The following is a 26335-nucleotide window of genomic DNA, read 5'->3' on the forward strand; positions in this document are numbered from 1 at the left end:
ACACGCGTGATTCACGCAACAGCAGTAAAAAGTATGAATGTAAACAGGAAAGCACCACATGCTTTTCTGTTTACAAACATCCAAACGTAGTGTCATAATGATGGTGGCTGCGCGAAAAGCACGCAGCTGCGCACCATATGAACATGACACGGAGCTGTCAAGTGCATTTTGTGCACGCAAAACGCCACTGTATTTGCGTGCGCAAAACGCACACGCTCGTGTAAATCCGCCCTTATGCATCAGTGTGCTTTTCGATTGTCGTGTGTTATTCACGCACTCACAAAGCCAGCACATTTTTTTCATCTAACAAATTGTGTAAATCACGCACCAAACACGTGTGCGCGGTGCGTGGTTTTCACGCATGCATTGACTTCAATGTGAGTGTAGGTGCAGGATAACGCACCAATAGAGGACATGCAGTATGTTTCACGCAGCGGACTCTCGCTGCGTGAAAAGTCACACGTGTCAACGGCCCCATTGAAATAAATGGGTCGCGTGTGTTGTGCGTTTTTTCAAAGCACAGCACACGGACGTGATTCACGCTTGTGTAAATCGTGCCTAAGGCCCCATTCTCAACAGGGTGAATCTCGCCCGTGTGCTGATCGTGAAAACCACGCACAGCACACGCGACCCATTATTTTAAATTGGCCTGTTTTCATATGCGTTTCTCACGGGCGTCAATCTTACACGCAAGTGTGCATGAGGCATAAGACGGGGCTGGACGAACGCAAAAAAAGCCGCAAACAACGCCGCAAAAAACAATAAAAAAACAACGGCAAAAAGGCTACGATAAACGCGGGGAAAAACATTTTAAAAAAAACGTGAAAAAAACAGCAAACAAAGAGGCAAAGAACGCCACGAAAAACGACAGGGAAAACGCCACGAAAGACGAAACGAAAAACGCAGAAAAAAAAAACCCCAAAAAAATACACGAAAAGCGTAGAAAAAAAGGCTATGATAAACGACACGCAAAATGACGAAAAAAATATAGTGGAAAATGACGCGAAAAAAGCCGCAAACAAAGAGGCAAAGAAGGCTGCGAAAAAAACGGGGAAAACCACACGAAAGACGCAACGAAAAACGCATAAAAAATTTCCGAGAACAACGACGCAAAAAAAGAAATGATAAACGACGCGAAAAAAGGATACGATAAACGAAACGGAAAAAACATTCAAAAACATCGCAAAAAAAGACGCAAACAAACAAGCAAAAAACGCCAAGATAAAGTAAGCGAAAAACGCCCCGAAAAAAATCGGCAAAGAAAAACGCAAACAGCGCACAAAAAACGCCGGGAAAAACGACGCAAAAAACAACGTGCAGGGAGAGGTAAATCTGCCGCAAACTTCAAGACGGAATTTTGAGGCAGATATTGTTCCTGCCAAAAAACTCTGTGTGAACAAAGCCTTAGTGGAGAGAGACATGAGATAGAGGAGGGCGGACAAGGGTTAGGGTATGTTCACACGAGGGCGTCCGTAACGGCTGAAATTACGGGGATGTTTCAGCCTGAAAACATCACCGTCATTTCAGCCGTACCGGCATGTGCAGGCGCTTGAACGCCGCGTCAATTACGGCCGTAATTAGCGCTGCTATTCATTGGAGTCAATGAGTAACGGCTCCAATTACGCCCCAAGAAGTGACAGGTCACTTCTTTGACGCGGGCGTCTATTTACGCGCCGTCATTTGACAGCGGCGCGTAAATATACGCCTCGTGTGAACAGACAAACGTCTGCCCATTGCTTTCAATGGGCAGATGTTTGTCAACGCTATTGAGGCGCTATTTTCGGACGTAATTCGGGGCAAAAACGCCCGAATTATGTCCGTAATTAGTGCGTGTGAACATACCCTAAGGGTAGACACGGAGAGGTTTATAGACCTGAAAAGAGAAATAAAACATAAATGTGAAAACATAATGGGGGGGGTAACATTTGCTCATCATCCTTCAAGAATGTCAGCAAGGAGACAAGTCCAGTGAAGGAGGTCAGCGGGGAGGAGCAAGGACAGCTCACATGAACTCTTGGAAGGTACGTGCACGCTCATTGCAGCCTGCAATGAGCGTGCACGTGAAAAAAGTTTCATCACAAGGAAAGATCAACAAACCAGAGCTGAACTGCATGTAAACAAGCTGTGCTAAATTCAAAGCAGAAATGTGTTAACCCCTTAATGACCGGGCCATTTTGCACGTTAATGACCAAGGATTATTTCTTGTTTTTTCACGGTCGCATTCCAAGAGTCGTAACTTTTTTTTTATTCCGTCGACATAGCCGTATAAGGGCTTGTTTTTTGCGGGACGAGTTGTATTTTGTAATTGCACCATTTTTAGATGCTTACAATATATTGATTAACTTTTATTAACTTTATTTTAGGAGAGAATTGAAAATAAGCAGCTATTCCAGCATTAATTTTCACGTTATAAATTTATGCCCTTTACTATGCAGCGTAAATAACATGTTACCTTTATTCTACGGGTCGGCACGATTACAGGGATACCAAATATGTAAAGGTTTTATATGTTTTTTCTACGTTTGCACAATAAAAACCCTTTTAGAAAAAAATTACTTGTTTTTGCATCGCCGCATTCCAAGAGCCGTCATTTTTTTATTTTTCCGTCGATGTGACCGTATGTGGGCTTGATTTTTGCGGGCCAATGCGTAGTTTTCATTAGTACTATTTTGGGGTACATAGGACTTATAGATTAACTTTTATTTTATTTTTTATGGGGGGAATGGGAGAAAAGAGAGAATTTTGCCGTTGTTTTTTGCGGGTTTTTTGGACGCCGTACATCCAGCGGTTTCATTAATGTGTTCATTTTATTGGTCAAGTTGTTACGATCGCGGGGATACCATATATGTGTATGTGTTATTTGTTTTGACACTTTTACTGAATAAAACCACTTTTTGGGCAAAAAAAGTAGTTTTATTTGATTTTGACTGTAATTATTTTATTTTTTTTCAACAAACTTTATTTAACTGATTGACATTTTTTTTTTAAGTCCCACCAGGGGACTTCACTATGCGATGTGCCGATCGCATATATAATGCTTTGGTATACTTAGTATACCAAAGCATTATTGCCTGTCAGTGTAAAACTGACAGGCAACCTGTTAGGTCATGCCTCCGGCATCGCCAAACAGGCAGTTGCGGAAGACAGACCTGGGGGTCTTTGTTAGACCCCCGGCTGTCATGGAAACCCGAAGGCGACCCGCGATTTGTTTGCGGGGGCGCCGATCGGGTGACAGAGGGAGCTCCCTCCCTCTGTCAAACACATTAGATGCCGCTGTCACTATTGACAGCGGCATTTAATGGGTTAAACTGCCGGAATCGGAGCGCGCTTCGATTCCGGCAGTTGCAGCAGGAGCCAGGCTGTGTATAACAGCCGTGCTCCTGCCGCTGATCGCGTGGGTACACTGGCAGTACCCGCGCCATCACAGGACGGATATATCCGTCCTCCTGCGCGAACTAGCAGCTGCTGAGGACGGATATATCCGTCCTTCGGCGTTAAGGAGTTAAGTAGAATTTTTTTTTAAAATAATGCTTTATTTAGGTTGTCTGTATAAGGGGTAATGTATGACAGAGTTTTTGAAAAAATGTTGGGATCTCGGACAACCCCTTTAAGGAAAATAAACACACAGGTTTTATGTGCTAGTTATGTTTCCATTTTGTTCCATAGTCTAATTAACACGGCTTATAGGGAAATGAATACATTAAAAATAAACTAAATGTACGTTTAGCCTAAAGCATTTTTCTGCATAGGAGGTATTATTGACGACATTCTGGGGCTAATAAAATGGATCTTAGAAAAACTCACAGACAAAATAAATAAGAGAATTACATTTTCTCAAAATTCCATAAAGGCCCTTACATAAATGTTACATTGCTGCAATTAATACTTTTTTTTTTTTCAATGTAAACGAACAAGGAATCTTGCCTTTTACCACCGCACAACGCAGGAGGTTGGTTTGAGATAAATAAATAATAATTTTGTAATGGAAGAACTTAATGCAAAATAAGTACATATCATGTATGGTCATTGCTTACAAAAATGGGGGCAATTACTTTGTGGATTCTGCCAAGCCTCATAAGAATGTAAATGACCAATTTAGTGGTGTTGTTAAAGCCGCCTTATGTAACATAACATACAGGAAGAAAAGGAACAGAGAAAAGGACAAAGAAAGGCCCGAGAAACGGTTGGGTTGGGAAGTAAAAAGGAGGGAGGAATGATCAATTACTTTTAAAGACTGAGACGAAGGTTGATCAGGTGCCACCAAATTAAATTGTTGGCACAACTGGCTTGGAGTATTGTTGAGCAGGAGTTGGGGGAACTCTCATATATCCTAGGGTGATAGTGTGATAAAGAATCATTCGTAGGAGTTCCCAGGTATTAAAGCCATCTTTTAAGGGATTTGGCTTCCTTGAGTGGCATGAGTTAGTCTATGGACAAAGGATTTGTCATATACTCTTGCCTTTGGTGAAGTTAATAGAAAGGGGAGGAAATTCAAAGGAGGATATGGAAGGGGAAGAAAGGAGAGACAAGTCCAAGCTCTTTTGGCACCAAAGGCAGAGGTTTCAGAATATGACCCTCCCCGCCATAGCCTTAATCCCTAAATTTTATCTGTAATAGGGTCTACTGGCACCTGCAGTTCCTCTCCTGGCTCCATACCTCACCTCCATCCTTCACTTAGGTTTTTTTTATTCATAAATTTTGCCCCCTTCGCTTTAATGGTGTCACAGCTCGACCCTACTCAGCCTACCCCTGTCCCACCACCTGTGCACATTGGTAATATTAATAGTATGTAGACACACCAAGACACAATATGCCAGGAGTTGTAAGGCCATGTTCTGTGTCGGCGGAACTACTGTGGATTTTTGGTGATGTATTCCAGACCATCATGTGGCAGCAGTAAAATAACTCACGAAGAAGCCCTGGCAGCCATATTACAAGATAATAACCACATAAGATAGCGGTGCTGCCCCGGAGGTGCCTTGCACAGGAGTCTCACCTGCTGTCCTCCTGCTTGAAGTCACTGTTGATAATCTTCCTTTTGAGGTGCGGCAGCCAGTTCTGGAGGTCACGTACCATGGCGGTGTACAACTGATCGCCTCCGCCATGACACAGTGGTCAGAATCACGGACTGCCGCTTATGAGGTGCCGGGGCTGTACCGGGGAAGTAGGGAACACTCACAGCTCAGGCTCACTGACTTCCATCCATTCTGTACCTAAACATTCAAAAGTTTTGATCGGTGGGGGTCTGGGTGCTGAGACCCCCATGAATCACTAAAAGGAAGGGGCAGAAGCACTCAGCTGAATGCAGTTCCCCTCGTTTCTAATTGGCTCTCCTAAGAAAGTGGAACCAGCAGTGTACGGGCTCAAAACAAAAGTCCAAGGAGGCTCGTGCTCCTAAGGTTATCTCTACTGTTAACCAGAGATTGGCTTTCTGCGCTGTTCTGGGAGTCCCATGCGGTATCATAATCCCTAGCGTGCGATCATTTAAAAAATTTTGTGCAATTTCCGACGTTAAAAAAAGCGTACAACTTTAAAATTAAATAAAAATGCACCAAATTTATTAAACATCATGCAGTCATTTGATAAATTTGGCGCAATTTGCACCAGCAAGGATGAAAAGCAGAAAGTAGAAAAGCAGCGTCTAATATTTCTGTTGAAAATTTCCCCCCAATACATTCCAAAGTATTATTTAAGCGACCGAGTGAGTTTAATAAAGTTTAACAATATAAAAAGTCTCACCCCCCCAAAAACATAATAAATAAACCCCTTTTTACTTTTTTTTTTTTTAAATATTTCACCATAAAAAAAATATATATTTGGTGCCTCCGTAATCAAAACAGTTTGTAGAATTAAGTTAACTTATTATTTATACCGCATGGTACATGGCGTAAAAAAAATAGAAGCTAATTTTCTGGTACTGGCTCCTGGAATGTGACGATGAAAAAACTAAGGCCCCAAAAAAGATGTTCCTTAAGGGGTACATGCTTTGGTGTTTTTGTGGACAGCACATGGATATGAAATAAATTGTTCTATGCTTTCCAAGTCATGCAAATGTGAATATCCTATAACCATAACCTATTAATCTTTCTTTTGTATTTTATAAAAACAAAGAACGGAAGATTGTTCTCCTGGAGCAATACTTTATCCGTTCAAGTGGAATGGCTCTCGTTTACTGTACGTCTTTGCCTGTTACTCATGCATTGATAGGCCACTATTATTTAGCTTTGGGGAAATTTCGTATCCCGTAAACTGACGTAAATTCTTATGGTTATATCTAAAATAGACTACCGCCATGTAGTTGAAGTCGATGCAGCTTTGCCTGCTTTCAGACATGAGTGCACATCTTGGAAGATGCCTGAAAGAAATAACACAAAAGAAACAAATGTTCATAAAAAAAACCCACAAACATTTCTATTAACTTCCGTAAGGCTTCGTTCACATCTGCGTCAGGGCTCCGTTCAGGCGTTCCGTCTGAGCTTTCCGTCAGAACGGAGCCCTGACTGAAACAAACGGAAACCATAAGTTTGTTTGCATCACCATTGCTTTCAATGGTGACGGATCCGTTGAAAATGGTTTCCGTTTGTTACCTTTGTGTAAGGGTTCCGTCGTTTTGACGGAATGAATAGCGTAGCCGACTATGAGGAGGGACCCAGCGGCGTGGACATCACAGGCCAATTAGTGGCATATGAAATGACCGGGAAGGCCGAGCTAGCACGCAGCCAGGACATGAAGCGGGCAGGACTAGCCCACCCAGTTTAGTGTGTGGGCAGAAATGCTGGGCGGACCAGCGGGGGGCAGCATCAGGCAATACATTTTGAGCTTGGTCAGAACCCAGCTCTGCCATCGATCCCTGGAGCCAGCCTGTACCTGAGGAACAAAAATCCTGGCATGCAACTCAGCCAGGAAAGGATCGTTGGAGGCCAAAATACCTTCAGATCAGCAGGAGCACAGTCAGCGGTACTATTAGCTGGCTTTTTTGCTGACCAGCCCACCCCTAACCTGATCATTTATACCACCCATTGTTCACCAATAAGAAGCCTGGGAAAGTATTAGCATTTGCAGCTAGACAGTTAAATAACCAAACACAAGGGGGAGGGGAGAGAATATTACCATCACAGCACATTGTAAAGGGGCCCAGACCTGCGTATAGTCATGGGACCATGCGTTGTGAACAAATGGGCCCTCAACTGATCGGACTCTAAATCAGATTTGACCATTTGTTCCTTCTCACCACGTATCTGAATCACAGGCAAATAACATAGGACATTACATTTATATCTTTGGTGATATTTCAAGATATATCGTTGTTAATATTTTGAGATACAATGTGAGTCCCACCTCACAAACCCATCACTATTTATACAGTTGGTTCTTAGAGCTTTGGGATTTGTATTCCAAGTCTGATCACGTGACAGAGCAGCCTCTACGAAGGAAATGTCAGAAGCTTTCATTGCGGATCAGTGCTAAGCGTTACACAGCAGGAGGCTCCTTCACTGTAAATCAGAAATTGTTCTTGCCTTAGGTTTATCATTTAAAACAATATAATATAGAAAATATACAAAGCTTGTTTCCCAATCCCCGGCAGAGCCGCCTTAATAATCCCAGAGTCATGTTTCATTATTAGTCCATTTTAATTTAATAGTTGACTAGTTTCAAGATTTTCATTATAAGCAGATTACATAGAGTTAAAATGTCTTTGCTTCTAATTCCGTAACATAAGGACCAAGATTACATCTCAGACCAGGAGCTCGACCATTTGTGTGGTTAAAGGAAATCATGTTTCCGAAAGACAGTCTGTTAGAAGAGGCATTTTGTAAGGTAGACAGGTAAGGCTGGACTTACGCTTTATGTAGATCCAACTCATGATCCAATTATTAAGATGATCTGGGACAATTGTACAACGAGTATTTATATATAGCATTCCTTATAGTCTTTATGGCATTTATCAGTCTGACAGATGCCAGTCATCGCTCTATTTGTGACTAAAGGAGTCGTCTGTATACAAACAATGATCGCCACGATGGGGCCTAAATGACTTACCAAATTTTTAGCACTTCAAAATTAATTTCAATTAGGTTTATTATCAATTAGAAGCGAAACAAAATTTTTCTCGCTAGATGCTGTTCAAATTGCACACAATATTGTAAGGTGAAAATACACCTTAACTAGGAGACCAGCATGAAAAATTATAAGATCAATCCATTATCCCTTATCACAGATACTTGGTTTTCCTCAATAGAGTTTTACGGAGTATCGAGGAAGAAAATGCTTTCATTGATGTCAATTGGAGGTGCTACTAATATCTATGTAGATGTCTTGAAGGTTACAACTACGGATGTTGACAACGAGGTTTATATTTACGTGTTGATGTTAATTTCAGCCTTATGTCTTATAAATTCCAGGTATGAAAGGATGCACACCAGGAGGCCGTACGTGCTGCACACCAAGGAGAACACCTGTCTGGATGATGACTTGGTCAACCTGGAGGTTCTGGATGAGGTAAATGACATTTTGCATTTTAGATGCTATACGGCTTATCTTCGTGCATTTATTATATGATAACCTATATCCTGATGGCTTTAATATTGGTCTAGATTCTGTTATAGTTAATTTGCCATTAAAACTTTCTTGGACTAGTTATGGTAAATGCATCTCGAAATATGAATGTATCAAAATTTTAAGCTAAATCTTTCCATAGACATTAAAATTATCATTAAAGGTTTTTTTCATCAGAAATATTCATGACCTATCCACAGGAAAGGTCATAAATGTCAGATAGATGCGGGTCCCACCTCTGGGTTCCGCACCTATCTCTAGAACGGGGCCCCCTCAATTCCGTTCTACTGCTCTGTGTTGTGGTTGAAGCATGTGATTTCCGACCATGAATTACGGAAACAGCGTATCTCGCTGAGCTACGTGGTTTCCATAAGTTCCATAGTAGTGAATGGCAGTTATGGAAGCAGCATAGCATGTGAGCCACGCTGTGTCCGTAACTACCATTTAGTTGTATGGGACTTACGGAATCAGCGTAGATCAACCAGATATGCTGTTTCCATAATTCATGGTCGGAAATCACATGCTTCAACCACAACACAGAGCAGTAGAACTGGGTTTAGGGGGCCCCGTTCTAGAGATAGGTGCGGCTCCCAGAGGTGGGACCCGCATCCATCTGACATTTATGACATATCCTGTGGATAGGTCATGAATGTCCATAATGGGAAAACCCCTTTAAAATCTAAATATTTTGCAACAATGAAAATATTTTTCTATTAATTGTTCTGACCACAGTAAAAATCTTAATCCTTGTATTATGAAAAGTTATGCAACTTTCTAATGTATTTTGTGATTTCATTGATACATACTTCATTAGAATTGCTACATTACTCCTCTGATCTGAGGGTTTGCTAGAGTTGTATCTAGTCTAGCTAAACATTTGTACGCTTAACAGCCTGGACTCCAGACTGATACTTTGTAAGGGTGTACAGCACATTTCATAGAGATAGAAGATGCAATGGGGCCCATGGAGAGTGGGGGTGCAGTCCTGGTTTGTCCCATGCTCTTTGCTATTGGGTGTCGAGTACCTGTGCAGGATTTCCATGTACAGGGGGACTACATTGTTAGCGAACAAGGGGTTGGGGAATTGGCCAATGAAGAGGGCATGGAGGGGGAAACAAACACCAGGCTCTTCTTTTCATGGTGGCAAAAACCAGCACTATAATGGGTGGCCTAGATTGATTTTTGCTATGGGCAAGGGCAGATTTAGCGTTTCTGGGGCCCCAAGCAAAGTTATGTCTGGAAGTTCTAATCAAGGACACCTGTAAGAGTGTCACACACATTGCCCCCTGTAGATAGTGCTACACACGTGCCCCCTGTAGAGTGGCACACACATAGTGCCCCTTGTAAAGAGTGTCACACACAGTGCTCCCTCTAGATAGTGCCACACACAGCGTCCCCTGTAGATAGTGCCCCTATTCAGTAATAGTGCCCCCAAACAAATATAAAAAGTATCCTCACTTAGCCCCGTTATCATGATGAATGGAGCAGCACAGCAGGTCTCCGCAACCACGTTAGGCCTGCGCTCTATGAAATACTGAGACTGGACCCATGTATAGGCCAGCGCAATACAGTTGAATATTGTAGCGCTGTTAAGGGGCCCAGCAGGGGCCCCTTGACCTGTGGGGCCCCACGCAATTGTGTGTTTTGCATGGTGGTAAAGACCGCCACTGGCTACGGGGCCCTCTCTAGACTATGTACACCACTCAGCAAACTATCAGGACAGTAGACACTTGTGTGCTGCTGATGTATTTAGCTCACAGAGGATTGGATGGGATAGAATTGAAATTCTCAGCTCTGAGATATATTAGTCTGTTCTGATTTTCAACTTCTGGATATTAATTCAAATGTTCACATTCACGGACATCAAGTGGAGATCTACAAAATGGGGAGGATGAGGAATACTAGAACGTTAAAGAACTTTTTATAATAAAATAACTGAGCTTTATGTTCATAAAACCAAAAATCTCCTTTAACATTTGTACTGTTCTAAATGGGTAATTTTCATAAAGACTTGATTTATTTTCTGTAAATGTTTGCTTTAAAGAGGCTCTGTCACCAGATTTTGCAACCCCTATCTGCTATTGCAGCAGATCGGCGCTGCAATGTAGATTACAGTAACGTTTTTATTTTTAAAAAACGAGCATTTTTGGCCAAGTTATGACCATTTTCGTATTTATGCAAATGAGGCTTGCAAAAGTCCAAGTGGGTGTGTTGAAAAGTAAAAGTCCAAGTGGGCGTGTATTATGTGCGTACATCGGGGCGTGTTTACTTCTTTTACTAGCTGGGCGTTCTGACGAGAAGTATCATCCACTTCTCTTCACAACGCCCAGCTTCTGGCAGTGCAGACACAGCCGTGTTCTCCAGAGATCACGCTGTGACGTCACTCACAGGTCCTGCATCGTGTCGGCACCAGAGGCTACAGATGATTCTGCAGCAGCATCGGCGTTTGCAGGTAAGTCGATGTAGCTACTTACCTGCAAATGCTGATGCTGCTGCAGAATCAACTGTAGCCTCTGGTGCCGACACGATGCAGGACCTGTGAGTGACGTCACAGATCTGCACTGCCAGAAGCTGGGCGTTCTGAAGAGAAGTGGATGATACTTCTCATCAGAAAGCCCAGCTAGTAAAAGTAGTAAACACGCCCCGATGTACGCACATAATACACGCCCAGTTGTACTTTTACTTTTCAACACGCCCAGTTGTACTTTTGCAAGCCTCATTTGCATAAATACGAAAATGGTCATAACTTGGCCAAAAATGCTCGTTTTTTAAAAATAAAAACATTACTGTAATCTACATTGCAGCGCCGATCTGCTGCAATAGCAGATAGGGGTTGCAAAATCTGGTGACAGAGCCTCTTTAACTAACTAGTTGGGGTGATAAAATAGATCTTAAATCATTCTGCAATTAATTAACATAGTGATAATTGAATTAAGATGAATTAATTTTCTGATATTCACATTTTTATATTAGCAATAAGTGACTTTTTAGATATATTAATTTGCATGTCTTGTTTTTTTCTTCAGGAAACCATAATACATAGGTTGCAAAGCCGATTTGCGGATTTACAGATATATACGTATGTCGGAGACATTTTGATAGCTTTAAATCCATTCCAGAACCTCAGTATATATTCTCCACAGGTAAAAAAAATAATCTTTTTTTTATTTTCTATGATAACCATAATGATAACTTTATTGCGCATGGAGTATGACCAAAAACAAAGAGGACAATATCACAACTATCCATCCACTTTAGAAATAAGAAGGATTCATGCACATGACCATACTATGGCACCATACAACCTTTGACTAGCACGGTCCCATAATAGATCACCCATAGACTTCTATGGGGCCATACTGTACACCATTATGCCCCCAACTTCATACAGAGGTCTACAGACCTATTTTCTATGGTTGCACACAGAGTGCCTTTGTGTGAATACAAATACAGTGACCCCCCCCCCCCAAAAAAAAACAAAAAAGAAAAACATATCTTCCAAAAGACCACCCCTGATCTAGACCCTATTTTTCAGTGACAGATTTTGAATTATTTTGTCGCTTTTTATAGGATATTTGAAGAAATTGTTCTCTTTTTAAATTCTTATTCTAACCAACCAGTAGTAAGCAATTAAACATCCATACTTAGTAGTACATAAAAGTAATACAGAAGTAGAGAAAAGTGCAAGTAATGATCATTAAAAAAATATGTTCACTCCTGACTGTATGGAAAACAAAGAAAGAAAGGAGAAAGCAAGGGGGAAACATAAGACGACGTCAAAAAGGAAAAGAATAGAACAGGGAAGTGTGCACAGATGCGCTACTAAGAGATTTAAATTGGCGACTTACATTTCTGCTACGAGGTTCTAAGTCGTTTGACCCCCAGCCCACCCTATGGCCTAGCACTGGAAGAGATCTAATCTAAAGAAAAGTTAATCACTATAGGAATATATGGTGAGAATATTCTAATTTAGGGTTGGGCGTTTAAAGGATTAGAGTAAAAATATAAATTATATAAAATATAATTAATTTAATTAAATTGTAAGCAACCAGTTTTACTACATAGAATACTAACAGCAAATAAAGACTAAGCTGTCCGTCTTGTGTTCGAATACCTTACCTTACGAAATATTAGCAGATCCTCAAACTTTGGGAAGATGAAGTCCTGCTTGGCCTAGACCCTCATTTTAGATATTTTCACTTCTTTCTTATTCACAACATTATATTTGGGATAACATACCCCTACTGTAATTATAAGAATATTACAAGCCACCAAAAAGTTCTGTCTGTGACCATATAAAAAGCCTAAAAGACTGCAGACCAAGATAATTTGTACAGGTCACCCCAAGGAAATCTAGAATGATGTCTAATATTCTTTATAATTTATAGTATAGGATACATACTTTCTTATAATATACACAGCTGCTGCAGAACATCTTTAGGAGGTGCAAGAGAGAGATTCCGGTCAACGATTGATTGATTGATTGATTGATTGATTGATTGATTGATTTAGAATACCCCATCTTTTTTAAAAAGATCTCCAGCTACTGATGGAGCTCGAATTCAGGGCTGTGTAATACACAATGCAGCTGCTGAAGAACCTCTTCTTAAGGGCGGATGTACACGAGCGTGTGCGCTTTGCGCGTGCAAAAAACGCGGTGTTTTGCGCGTGTAAAAGGCACTTAACAGCTCCGTGTGTCATCACCATATGATGCGTGGCTGGGTGATTTTCGCGCAGCCGCCATCATTATGACACTCTGTTTGTATGTTTGTAAACAGAAAAGCACGTGGTGTTTTTCTGTTTTCATTCATACTTTTTACTGCTGTTACGCGAACCACGCGCATTCCAAGGAAGTGCTTCCGTGTGGTGCGCATGATTTTCACACACCCATTGACTTCAATGTGTGCGTGATGCGTGAACAGCGCAGAAATATAGGACATGTTGTGCGTTTCACGCAGCGGACACACGCTGCGTGAAAATCACGGACTGTCTGCACGACCCCATAGGCTAACACAGGTCCGTGCGAGGCGCGTGAAAATCACGGACAGTCTTCAGGGCCCCATTGCTTAACATAGGTCCGTGCGAGGCGCGTGAAAATCACGAGCGTTGCACGGACGTATATCACGTTCGTGTAAATCCGCCCTTAATCTCAGTCAGTAAATGGTTGTTTTCTAGAAGAACTTCCTGCAAAAGCTATCGGTGACAGAAGAGGTAAGAAGAGATAAGTGGTGCCTATGTAGTGCCGCTCATCTCTGTATTATCACCTGGATCTGATATCAGAATGGGATATACAATTATTATTTTATTAAATTTTTTGGGTTTTAAATAAAAATGATAATAATAATAGTAATAATAATGCAATTTATATTATTATTGTGATGATTACTATTATTTTAAATATTTTGGGGCAACTCAGCACCTTCTAGATTCTCTCAATTCTGCAGGAGGAATGAATGGCATATACGAGTATATTCATAGTAATACTGGATTTACTGTAATATGTTTAGATATGTAGTTATGGGTTTGGTTTCTAACAGTATTCTTCAATTTATTCAGTTTTCCAAGCTATATCATGGAGTAAAACGTTCCTCAAACCCCCCACATATATTTGCCACTGCAGACGCAGCATACCAGGGAATGGTGACTTTCAGTAAAGATCAGGTATGCCAAAAATGTGTATATTCATTCATTGTACAGAAATGTACTATTGACCTTAATAGGAGGGGTCTAAAGTTCAGACCCTGAGGCAACGTTCAGCGCTCTGAATGAGAGAATAGAGAATAAACCTTAGTATATTAAAATAACTGTATATTAAAATAACTGTTAGGCCCAATGCACACGACAGCAAAAAACCTCCGTTTTTGCGGACCGCAATTGCGGTCCGCAAAAACGGAGCCATTCATTTTCATTGAACACTGACACCTTTCCGTAGCACTACGGAAGGGTGTCAGTGCCGTGGAAATGTTCCGGGAATTATGGAACATGTCCGTTCTTTCACATTTTGCGTGCCGTGCTCGGCCCGAAAATGCGGCTGTCAGTCAGCGGCCGGGCGTGCCTGCAATCGCGGGCCGCGATTGCGGGCACGGTCGTGTGCATGGGGCCTTAGGCCTCATGCACACGACCGTAGCCATGTGCACGGCCGTGATTTCCGGGTCGGCCGGCCACGGAGTGACAGCCGCGAGCCACCCACAAATCACGGGCCGTGCACATGGCCGCGGCCATTATTTTCAATGAGCCCGGACCGGGCTCCGGGGACATGCACGGACTGTGAAAACCACAGTCATGTGCATGGCCTCATAGGAATGAATGGGGCCGCAATTCTCCCGTGGATTTTCGGGGGAATTGCGGCCGCAAAAGCACGTTCGTGTGCATGGGGCCTTAAAACTGCCTCATGCACACGACCGTGCTCGTAATTTACGACTCGTAATTACGACTCGTAATTACGAGCACGGCCGAGCCGTGCTGCCATTATAAAGCATAGCAGCACGGCCCGTAAAATGAAAAAATAGAACATGTTCTATTTTTTTAACGGCACGGGCACCTTCCCGTGATAAAACGGGAAGGTACCCGTGACTAACAGAAGTGTATGGGCCCGTTATTGCGGGTCGTAATTACGACCCGCAATAACGGGTGTTTTTACGGTCGTGTGCAAAGTGTAGAATTAATTCCATTATATTATTAGACATTTGTTGAACAGCATATATCCAGAAGGTGTCTTGTTGTATTATAGTGTAGAGGTGGCAGACAGCTAAACAAACTGCCCTTACGATCTACTAAAAGACGCATATGGCAGAAATTGGTGCCCTATGGAGGGCAATGTGGGCAGCCTGTCCACTATCTACTGCCTTTATATTGTTATATTGCTGTCACGGTATTAGGGGCCTACATAGAATTCATAGAGCCCAATAGCAAAGTTAGGGATGGCCCCCCAGAAAAGCAATGGATAGTAGTGTCATATATCCCATCTTCTACACAAAAGGAGAACCCCTCCAAAAGCCCACGTGATGGCCAAGATATAGTAAAAAATTTACAACTCCCAGCATGGTTTAAGAATTGATCATCCAACCATCAGACTACGATGTCACAGGGATATACTTTGCCACATGTGCCCCCAGAAATATACTATGTTGCCATAAGTTCCCGGACAGAAAAGACCCCAAAATAAATGCAGACACCATTCCAGATCTATAAATAAATTCAAAGGGTAACTAAACAAACTTCTGACATGTCATAGTGACATGTCAGAAGATTTGATTGGTGGGTGTCTGAGCACTGAGACCCCCACCAATTTCTAAAACGAAGCTGCAGAAACCTCTTCATTTCTGTTTGGCTTCTCCTGGAAGTCAATGTATCAGAGAACGGGCTTAATAGAAAGTCTATGAGCCGTACTTCGATACATTGGCTTTCCGGAAAAAGCCGATCAGAAACAAAGTGGCTGAGCGCCGAAATGAACGCCTCTGTTGCTTTTTTTTAGGGATTGGTGGGGGTCTCACTGCTCGGACCCCCATGAATCAAAACTTCTGACATGTCACTATTTAGTTACTCTTTAAACCCCAACTTAAAAGCCCAAATTAATTCCAAATGCCAGACCAGATGCCAAAATTAATCCAGATTCCAGACCCTTAAATAAATTTAGACTTCGGATTAAAACCCAAAATTAATTTAGACTCCAGACCAGATTCCTCCATTTGCTTACCGCTCCCGAGTCCTCTTTACTTCCCAAGGCCACTGCACACAGCTACTAATGCATGCCGACGTCAGGACAATGTGTGCTCCGCCAGAGATGAAGAGGACCCTGAAGTGAGGAGAGGTAAGCAATACTGGTCATGATCTATTGGACCAAATCCAATAAATAATAGCCAGAGCCAGTTCCCCTTGAGTTCAAGGCCCCAAAGCAGCTAATTTGACTTCTACAGTGATAGTTCATGTCCCTGTTGTAAATAAATAAATTGTTTGGATTGATCAGATCAGTTACTTAATTAATGTTTTATACAGGAGATGGTGGAAGCCCCCTCAGGCCTGATTGAAGCCCCTGAGCAATCTCCCCATTTGTCTACCTTAGAATCAGGCTCTGAGATTATAATTTCTTCAAAAAATCTTTTGATACTTTGATACTTACCCTAGTGAAAGCGGATCTCCTAAACTCATAAATCAGGACTCTCCTGCAGAGATTAGGGTGCTTGCGGAGTCTGTGAAATGTATGTACACCTATTAAAAGTCTATTATTGGACTTTCTGAGTTATTCTGATATACTTCAAAATGAATTTCCCATACACATGAACATTTCCCTGATATATGTAATTATTTCTCAATTTAATGCACTATGTTTAATAATGTGAATGAGTGAAACTGAAGAAAACATATTACAGCCACCGTCTTCGCTATCTATTTTCTGTAAATTTGTTCAGTCAGTTGAATGATGGCAATTTCTCACACCCCATTATTTCTGATCCATCAGTGCATTATTATCAGCGGAGAGAGCGGTGCCGGGAAGACAGAAAGTGCTCATCTGATTGTACAACATTTAACCTTCCTGGGAAAGGTATGATGTTACAGATGATGTACCTACATCCTTCTCATACACTTCTGTACAACACACAACACATCCACCACAAAGGCACAGCGGCATCTAGGATTGTGAGACATCACTACAATGTATGTCAGAAAAGAAAGAGTCTGTGTAGTTGTAGTATATATATATATACTTATAGCAAATGATAAATGATAGTCCGAGTATTATAACTGTCATCACTCTTCTTGGTAGAATTAAAGAGGGCCTGTCACCTCTTTTGATATGTCTGTTTTAGTGGATACTTGTATTTCCAATTAAATAACAATTCTGAATTTTTTTCTTAGAACCCTGTGTTCCTCTGTTATTCCTCCTACAAATTTATGAATAAATTTACAGATAGCGTCCAATCAGTGCTAGTTTAGCTGACAGCTATTCCTACTAACATTCCCATACACATGCAGGTTCGGTTCGGCCAAGCGAGCATGCGTTCTAAGTAGGGAGAAGAAGTAAAGCCACTGCCAGACTCCTCTGGCAGCGGCTTATTTCCTTGCAAACAAAAGGATTGGGCATGTTGGAGTCCATCAGCCCGATCCTTATCTTCACCGACATCTGTCGCCGGGGAGAGCTGGAACACCGCCATACCCATTAGATGGTCCTCCAGTCCTGCAGAAATTTCACTGGGTTCGGCCGACACGTCTAATGTGTATGGTACTGTGTAGGGACACAACCCTTTGAGAAGTTATCAATTTATTCATAATTTTCTAAAAGGAATAACAGAGGAATTGCACATTACATAGTCCTTAAAGAAGATGTGCCAGATTTGTGATTTTATAGGCAATACAAGTATTTACTAAAACAGACATGTCAGGTGAGATGAAAGGTCTTCTTTAACACCATTAAACATGTAGGTCATTGTTTCTTGCACTAGATATCCCAGGATCTGTAAAATACTTATGCATTGCTACAACAGTTTTACATTGCTTTACTAAGACAACCCCTACCCCATATGCCCTATTAGGGCATATGGGCATCATAAAGTGAGCTTCCCTGTTTGGGACCCCCCTCCATTAGCCGGGGCAGAGAGCCGCTAAACAAGAGTGGCTATTGCTCTAACGGATCCATCCGTCCATCTATGAAATGGTCAGCCAGCGGGCGGATCACCGGTCTGCAATGTAAAAGGAGCCTAAGAGGCATTAAAAAAAGAAGCCTAACATTTGAAAACTTTTTCTTATAGATTAAGGAATTGTATTTCCAGCAATTCCTTTAAATATACCTATTACCTGAATAACTTGCTTTATTGTGTGTCATCTCAGTTTTTTCTATAGGAACTAATTTATATAGAATATTGATGACTGGGAAGAGACTTATGGCGGTGTATCATTTCATACAATTTTCTATTGGGCAGATCAAAGCAAAATTTGTTCACAAGGATGTACAGTACTAAAATGGAATATGTTTGAGACAGACAGGCATTTTATCATATTAAGATTAATGAAGGTTAAACATTCCCTCTGACAAGATGACAGCGATCAGATGCGAGACTGCCCAGCTAAGAATAACTTTACATTAGCAGTATGCCATAAAATCTGGATATTGAGAAAAAAGTTACTTATTATATTGGCACTGAGCAAAAGACGACACGTACACAGGGCACTAATGGAAGGTTGACGGGTACTCATCAGCAGGGATAAAGCTAGGTTTTCTTTTATACAAGGCACAGATTCAATTTTGCGCCCCTCCCCAAGGTCACAGATACAAGTCCTTGAATGCTGATGTGCATTTGTATTTCGATCTTGGGGAAAGTGGCAGCCCTATTTTCCTCAATCATGCAAAATGGGTAAATAGTACGTATCTCTGTTATTAATAAAACTTTATTATTAACCCTTGCTGCAGGGGTCAGTGGCAACCCCCCTTTAGCACCCAGGCGCATGCCCCGCCAGTACCCCACGGCTACGACTTTGCTATCAGCAGATCTGTACTACTGAATATCTGATTTGTATATTATGCCTGAGGAGCCCCCGTTTTCCCAGATGAGGGCAATATACTGTATATTAGACATATTGTACACTCACAGGCACGCAGCCCTCACCACAGCAGGGACATGGAGGATGCAGCTGCCCTAAATGTAATAGGTTGCGGTCTTCCTGTTTTGTGGTTGAACATTTGGTCCAGCACATACTTGTATCTGCAGTGGCTGCCTGCCTGGCAATGAGAAGCTAGAAGTATGCAAAAGATATAGTATTACTCTATCCTGGGAGTATGGGGCACCATAGGCATAATGCCCTGCATACAAACTAGAGCAAAACAAACGATGCTGAAAGGTACCCTGTAAGCCACCACAAGTGGCGGTGCCAACGTGATCACTAGGACATGTATATGTCTAGTTGCATGAAGTGTTCTGCAGCTGTTTATATATATATATATATATATATATATATATATATATATATATATACACAGTATATGTCATTTTGCAGGACAGTAAATATCTCAGCAAGCAGTGCCATGTTAGTGAATGGGAAATAATGAATTCCAATGTGTGTGTGGTGCAGTCAGTTTTATGCCAATGCTGTAGTTTTCTTTTTCTACCACAGCGTACTCTGGTTTTAGTGTGGCAAGGCCACCGAAAGCAAACCTGGTGCCGTCAAAGACCTTCCTTTCTGCTGCTTCTGATCTTACATGATCCCAGATTTTTAGTACCTGGCTATCAGAATTTCTAAACAATTGCATGTTGAATTAAAGTATTTTTACTGCAATTACTTTTACAATACAATTCATATTTTGTTCACAGGCTAATAATCGAGCGCTGAGAGAAAAGATTCTACAAGTTAACCCTTTGGTTGAAGCCTTTGGAAATGCCTGCACTGTTATCAATGACAACTCCAGTCGTTTTGGAAAATATCTAGAAATGATGTTCACACCCACAGGGGCAGTAATGGGTGCAAAAATCTCAGAATATCTCTTGGAAAAATCCAGGGTCATAAAGCAGGCTGTGTAAGGAAAATAAAATCAAATATGGTGGTATTGCTTCATATTAGGCTGTACACACTACCGTTGTCTCTCGTTTAGGTTTCTTCCGTCAGAGGAAGAGATAACCGAAAATCCAAATGGAAAGCATCGCTTTCGTTTGAAGTACCATTGATTTGTTTCAGTTGGATTCCGTTTGCCAGGTTTCCATTTTTTTCACGGAAGCAAAAGAATTACCATTGAAATCAGTGGTAATTCAAACGGAACCGATGCTTTCCGTTTGGATTTCCGGTCATCTCTTCCTCTGATGGAGGAGACCTAAACGGGAGACAACAGTAGTGTGAACTTAGCCTTATTACCCGGTCATTCCAAAAATGTGTGTCAAAATGATATAGTAAAATCTGGTACAAATGTAATATGGTGGCCATTTAATTCATCGAGTGATATATGAAACAACCAGGGTCGGACTGGTCTACCAGAGATAAGCTTTAGAAGACCATTTAGAGCTAACTGTAAAGTCTATCACTTGCCACTAAGGTCTATTTAATATACATTTCAAGATGAAGTAAAATTGAACATGCACAATTGTGTATAAATGGAAGGTGGGCTCTCAGAAACAATTCCTATTTTGGGCCTAAGGATCCGGAGTCTGACACTGGTAGACACTCTCCGCTCTGACTAATAGAGCGGGATCCTGGGCAGGGCACCCCCGTCTATGGTATTCATAAACTACAAGGAAATTCCCTTTTCATTTGATTTTGTTTTTTGGCCAAGCAAAATATATAATCCATTGATCTGAAGGACACCAGTACATACTTAAGTTTTGTATAGTAACTATATCAAAATGCAAAACTGCTGTTAGTATTCTTAGAACACTGTATGAAGTTGTGTAAATGCTTTTTCTGGCAGCGGAATAATAATGTTGTAATAGAAAAGCTTAATGAACCGCAACTAATGAAATAATGAGCCTGAAATAAAACAGTATCTGGGTTAATTTTGCATCATTTTAAAGTTTTACTGCAGCAACATAAAGTACAAGTTATTACACTCGTATAAATGTTATTAAAGTAGATTCGCAATGCTCAGTAAAATCCATTGGGCGATCACAAAACATTCCTTTTATGGAAATCAGAGGTTTGACAATATTCAGCGATAAGTACATTTGAGGCCGGACTCCAAGAGCCCCTCAGGTAACAATCATGTGCACTGGGACTTTAGAACAAGACAGGAATTAGGCAAGTGTCTGCCCAGGCGACTTTGGTAAAAGGTAAAGGGGGTGCGTGCGGATACAATTTCTATTAGGGACAGTCACAAAAATGATGATGTATGTTATTTAGGTTCTTGGAAATTTCCCTCACATCTCTCCTGATTCTTAGGCCATTTTCACATAAGCGTAATGCAGGTGCTTTTTTGTGCCTGTAATACGGATGCAACACCTGGACCTATTGCTGGTCATGAAAACTGGAGTTCGAGTACCATAGGAGCCTATGATCCTCTAACTCTTGTTCCAATGAACCGCGGGAGGTTTGGGTGTTGTGTCTGATATGCAGGCACAAAAAAGCATCTGCATTATGTTTATGCGAAAGCCGTCTTAATAACAGACAATTTTGTTTCGATTTATCGATGAATCTGTATTTTCCCGTCGAGAAGTGCCTAGTAGAACCCTTGTCAGTGACTGATCGCTTTACCAGTGTTAATTCTTAAAAAATAGAGACCAGTCAAAGTAACATTAACCAGGGTACATGAGTTTGGAGGATTATAGTCTATAGGAGTATAGCTTTGGCAAAAGGGGCATTTGACCCGGTGGATTTTACCATCTTGTCCCTGCTTCTAAAATTCTTGCCTAGTAAAATTTTGTATGCCCTCTACAGGGGCACTATATAGCACTGAAATTTGGACACTGGGATGTATTCGCTGTATGGCACTATTTTCTAGGCACAATATGGCAGTATAAGGCCCCAGGCACACGTCTGTATTTTTCATTCTGAATTACAGACTGTAATTACGGACCCATTCATTTCTATGGGCTACAGAAATCTGTCCGTATTTTTACGGATGTGTGTCCGTTCCATAGGAATGATCCGTAAAATATAGAACGTCCTGTTTTTGTCCGGACTCCCCATAGAAGTCTATGGGCGCTTCCGTAACTACGGACAGCTACGAATGGGCACCTGTATCCGTCTGTAATTACGGAAGCATTGCTAGGCGATGACAGGTTTTGCAGATATTGCACATCATTTATGGCTTTCAACTTCTTTTTGTGGATGCACTACGGACCGCATTTGCTGTTCCGTATATGCGGATAAGTTGCAGACGAACTACGGACCGCATTTGCTGTTCCGTATATGCGGATAAGTTGCGGCTGACTACGGATCCGTATTTACAGACAGTATTAACAGATGGATGAACATACCGTCGTCTGGATGGGGCCTAAGGCCTCATGCACACGACCATGCCTGCAATCACTGCCTGTGATTGGGGGCACAGCTGGCTGCCGACGGCAGCGGATCGCCAACCGCATTTTACAAAGTATAGGTGCACGGACCATAAAAAGAAAAAGATAGGACAGGTCCTATATTTTGCGGAGGCTTTCTACGGCCCGGACAGCTTCCCGCAAAAGTGGATTGCTCTAAAATTGTGGACCGCAATTACTGACAAATTCTACGGTCGTGTGCATGGGACATAATATGACACTAAATAATCCCACATGTTTTGTCCAGGGGCCTGCACAAAAGTGGTTACACTGTTTCATCTAGAAATAGTGACAATCGATGTGCTTGATAGCCACGGATCACATAGACCTAAAAAATGTTGTCACATGACAAATGACACATGCAACAAATAAAATAAATAAGGATAAACTAACAAAAATGGCCATATTGGTAATGTTTTCCTATGATTTGCTACATTTCCTGCTGCTTCCCTGCAGCTTCCAGACAGGCTATAGGATTTTTATGTAATTTAGCCAGCGCTTTATAGTCAGACTATAGACTGATACGGTCAGACTGGCCGTAGACCATAGATAATAAATACTTCCAATAAAAAATTTACAATCAGAAAATCAAAACAGACAAGGACAAAAAATCATATTTTTCAGTATAAAGTTTAATTAAAAAATTTGCCTTATTACCCTTTTAATGTTCTCAGTACGTTATTAAATGGACATAATAACAACTATGGTTCTATGTTTGATCCTTTAAATTGTTCTTTTTCCCTTTACGGTTTTTGTTTTCCATTTCCTTCAGGGGTGAGAAGAATTTTCATATATTTTATTACATATATGCCGGTCTTTATCACCATAAAAAGCTTTCAGAATACAGTCTCCCAGAGAGAAAGCCTCCAAGGTAAAAAAAACTATTTGCTACATATTCTGGTTTTCTGACAGTTAATTTCTGTTTATCTACTATTTTCATTGCTAATCTTTTTATTTTTATTTTATTACTAATAGATATATTGACAATGAAACAGGTTCAGTCATGCAAGATATTATCTCCAAGGAATCTTATAGAAGACAATTTGCCGCCATTCAGCATTGTTTTAGGATTATAGGGTTTAGTAATGAGGTGAGTGAAAGTGGGTTTTAAAGAAGACATTTTACAACCATTTGTTCTTTCCTCGAATTACATAAAAAATGCTAAAATAAATAGAAATATTATATTTTTTATTGGAATTTGTCCTATATGGATGTTGGCATATGATGTTGCTAAGAATATGACATTTAGGGTATGTTCACACGAGGGCGTCCGTAACGGCTGAAATTATGGGGATGTTTCAGCCTGAAAACATCCCCGTAATTTCAGCCGTAACGGCATGTGCAGGCGCTTGAACGCCGCATCCATTACGGGCGTAATTAGCGCTGCTATTCATTGGAGTCAATGAATAACGGCTCCAATTACGGCCAAAGAAGTGACAGGTCACTTCTTTGGCGCGGGCGTCTATTTACGCGCTGTCTTTTGACAGCGGCGCGTAAATTACGCCTCGTGTGAACAGACAAACGTCTGCCCATTGCTTTCAATGGGCAGATGTTTGTCAGCGCTATTGAGGCACTATTTTCGGACGTAATTCGGGGCAAAAACGCCCAAATTACGTCCGTAAATAGGCCGTGTGAACATACCCTTATTGTACAGCCACAACTACAGTCACCCAACAACTTAGATTTTGGTAGAGGAATACCTCCAATTTTAGTAGCATTCACTAATAATCGAATGTCTTTGGACTGAGGACTGCCGTTTGGAAAAACATGGATTGGACAGGTCGGTTTACCTCGTCTGGTTGTTCGTTTCTCTTGTCATCGTCATTTTGTAATGATAGGCCCACTATAAGGCATTATACAGATGCTTTGATCTAGACGGAGTCTGTCCTGGTGACCGGTTGAGGTTTCCTTTAAAGAGGCTCTGTCACCAGATTTTGCAGCCCCTATCTGCTATTGCAGCAGATAGGCGCTGCAATGTAGATTACAGTAACGTTTTTATTTTTAAAAAACGAGCATTTTTGGCCAAGTTATGACCATTTTCGTATTTATGCAAATGAGGCTTGCAAAAGTACAACTGGGCGTGTTGAAAAGTAAAAGTACAACTGGGCGTGTATTATGTGCGTACATCGGGGCGTGTTTACTACTATTACTAGCTGGGCGTTGTGTATAGAAGTGTCATCCACTTCTCTTCACAACGCCCAGCTTCTGGCAGTGCAGCACTGTGACGTCACTCACAGGTCCTGCATCGTGTCGGCACCAGAGGCTACAGATGATTCTGCAGCAGCATCGGCGTTTGCAGGTAAGTCGATGTAGCTACTTACCTGCAAACGCTGATGCTGCTGCAGAATCAAGTGTAGCCTCTGGTGCCGACACGATGCAGGACCTGTGAGTGACGTCACAGTGCTGCACTGCCAGAAGCTGGGCGTTGTGAAGAGAAGTGGATGATACTTCTATACACAACGCCCAGCTAGTAATAGTAGTAAACACGCCCCGATGTACGCACATAATACACGCCCAGTTGTACTTTTACTTTTCAACACGCCCAGTTGTACTTTTGCAAGCCTCATTTGCATAAATACGAAAATGGTCATAACTTGGCCAAAAATGCTCGTTTTTTAAAAATAAAAACGTTACTGTAATCTACATTGCAGCGCCTATCTGCTGCAATAGCAGATAGGGGCTGCAAAATCTGGTGACAGAGCCTCTTTAAGTGTTACAGGCTGGAGCATGCTGAATTTTCTGCAACATTTTCAGCTGCAAGAGACATTGGCATCATTTTTGATAATTGGGCAACATAACATCAATGGGATTCCAGCTGGAGTCCGATATTTTACAGATAATTTGTATATACTGTATATTGTATATATATTTTGTATATACTGTATGTTGTATATATATTTTGTATATACTGTATGTTGTATATATATTTTGTATATACTGTATATTGTATATATATTTTGTATATACTGTATGTTGTATATATATTTTGTATATAGCCACTGGCCATGGATTCAGTATATTTGCAAATTGGTACAAATCTGGTAGAAACATGTACTAACAATTTTTGCTCTCTTTAATTGAGAGCCGATTTGTATGAATTCTTTGCTGTGTAACGCCGAGTGTTATTTTACGGATTCCATTAAGTATTCTGTGCATAGAGAAAACATATGTTTGGTTGACACAGAACAATTACTTTTGAAATGCAGTTCATCAGGTGTACGATATTAGTCTTTTTACTGTTGACTTGGAGAATTAATGTCTCCCGTGTTACCTTCACCTTTAATTAACAGGAAGTCCATTCGGTGTACAGAATTCTGGCTGGAATACTGAACACCGGGAACATTGAGTTCACTGCCATATCTTCTAAACACCAAACCGACAAAAGCGAAGTTCCTAATGGAGAAGCCTTAGAAAACGGTATAATAAAACAGCTCATAGAATGTGAATATTTCAGACAGATATAAAATGATTGGTCCTACAAACACTTTAATGACATGTATGACTGGTGGGATCTACGTACGGACGTAGCCATCTTTAACTTGACTCTGATAACTTGCTGCAGCGTGATATCACACAACAAAAGTCATTGAAAAGTCATTGAAAAAGTCAAGATAAGGGATCTTGCCACTGTGTATTTAATGCGTTAAAAGTTAAGATAAAGACGGCTACATCTTGTATATTACTGTAATATCATGTAAAACCTGGAGACCATAGCAAGGCTTTTTTTCAACCTGGGGCAAAGATTCAGCTTAATGCCCTGGCCTGTATCTTATTACCATGTCCATGGCAGAGTGTGCTTGTTGGTGCCTCACCCTGGCTCCAGCAAC

General features: G+C 41.2%; 1 protein-coding gene across 1 annotated transcript in view; it reads left to right on the forward strand.

Moving 5' to 3' along the window:
• The window catches only part of MYO3B (myosin IIIB), a 134989-nt gene that overhangs the window by 9732 nt on the left and 98922 nt on the right, over positions 1-26335 (forward strand). Inside the window, exons 2-9 of the mRNA XM_075829432.1 lie at positions 8403-8499; positions 11583-11699; positions 14113-14217; positions 17015-17098; positions 19860-20062; positions 23281-23379; positions 23484-23598; positions 25799-25925. Of these exons, the coding sequence (XP_075685547.1) occupies positions 8403-8499; positions 11583-11699; positions 14113-14217; positions 17015-17098; positions 19860-20062; positions 23281-23379; positions 23484-23598; positions 25799-25925 (947 nt within the window). The remainder of the gene's footprint in view (positions 1-8402; positions 8500-11582; positions 11700-14112; positions 14218-17014; positions 17099-19859; positions 20063-23280; positions 23380-23483; positions 23599-25798; positions 25926-26335) is intronic.

This window comes from Rhinoderma darwinii, chromosome 6 (assembly GCF_050947455.1).
Source record: "Rhinoderma darwinii isolate aRhiDar2 chromosome 6, aRhiDar2.hap1, whole genome shotgun sequence".
Taxonomy (NCBI): domain Eukaryota; kingdom Metazoa; phylum Chordata; class Amphibia; order Anura; family Rhinodermatidae; genus Rhinoderma; species Rhinoderma darwinii.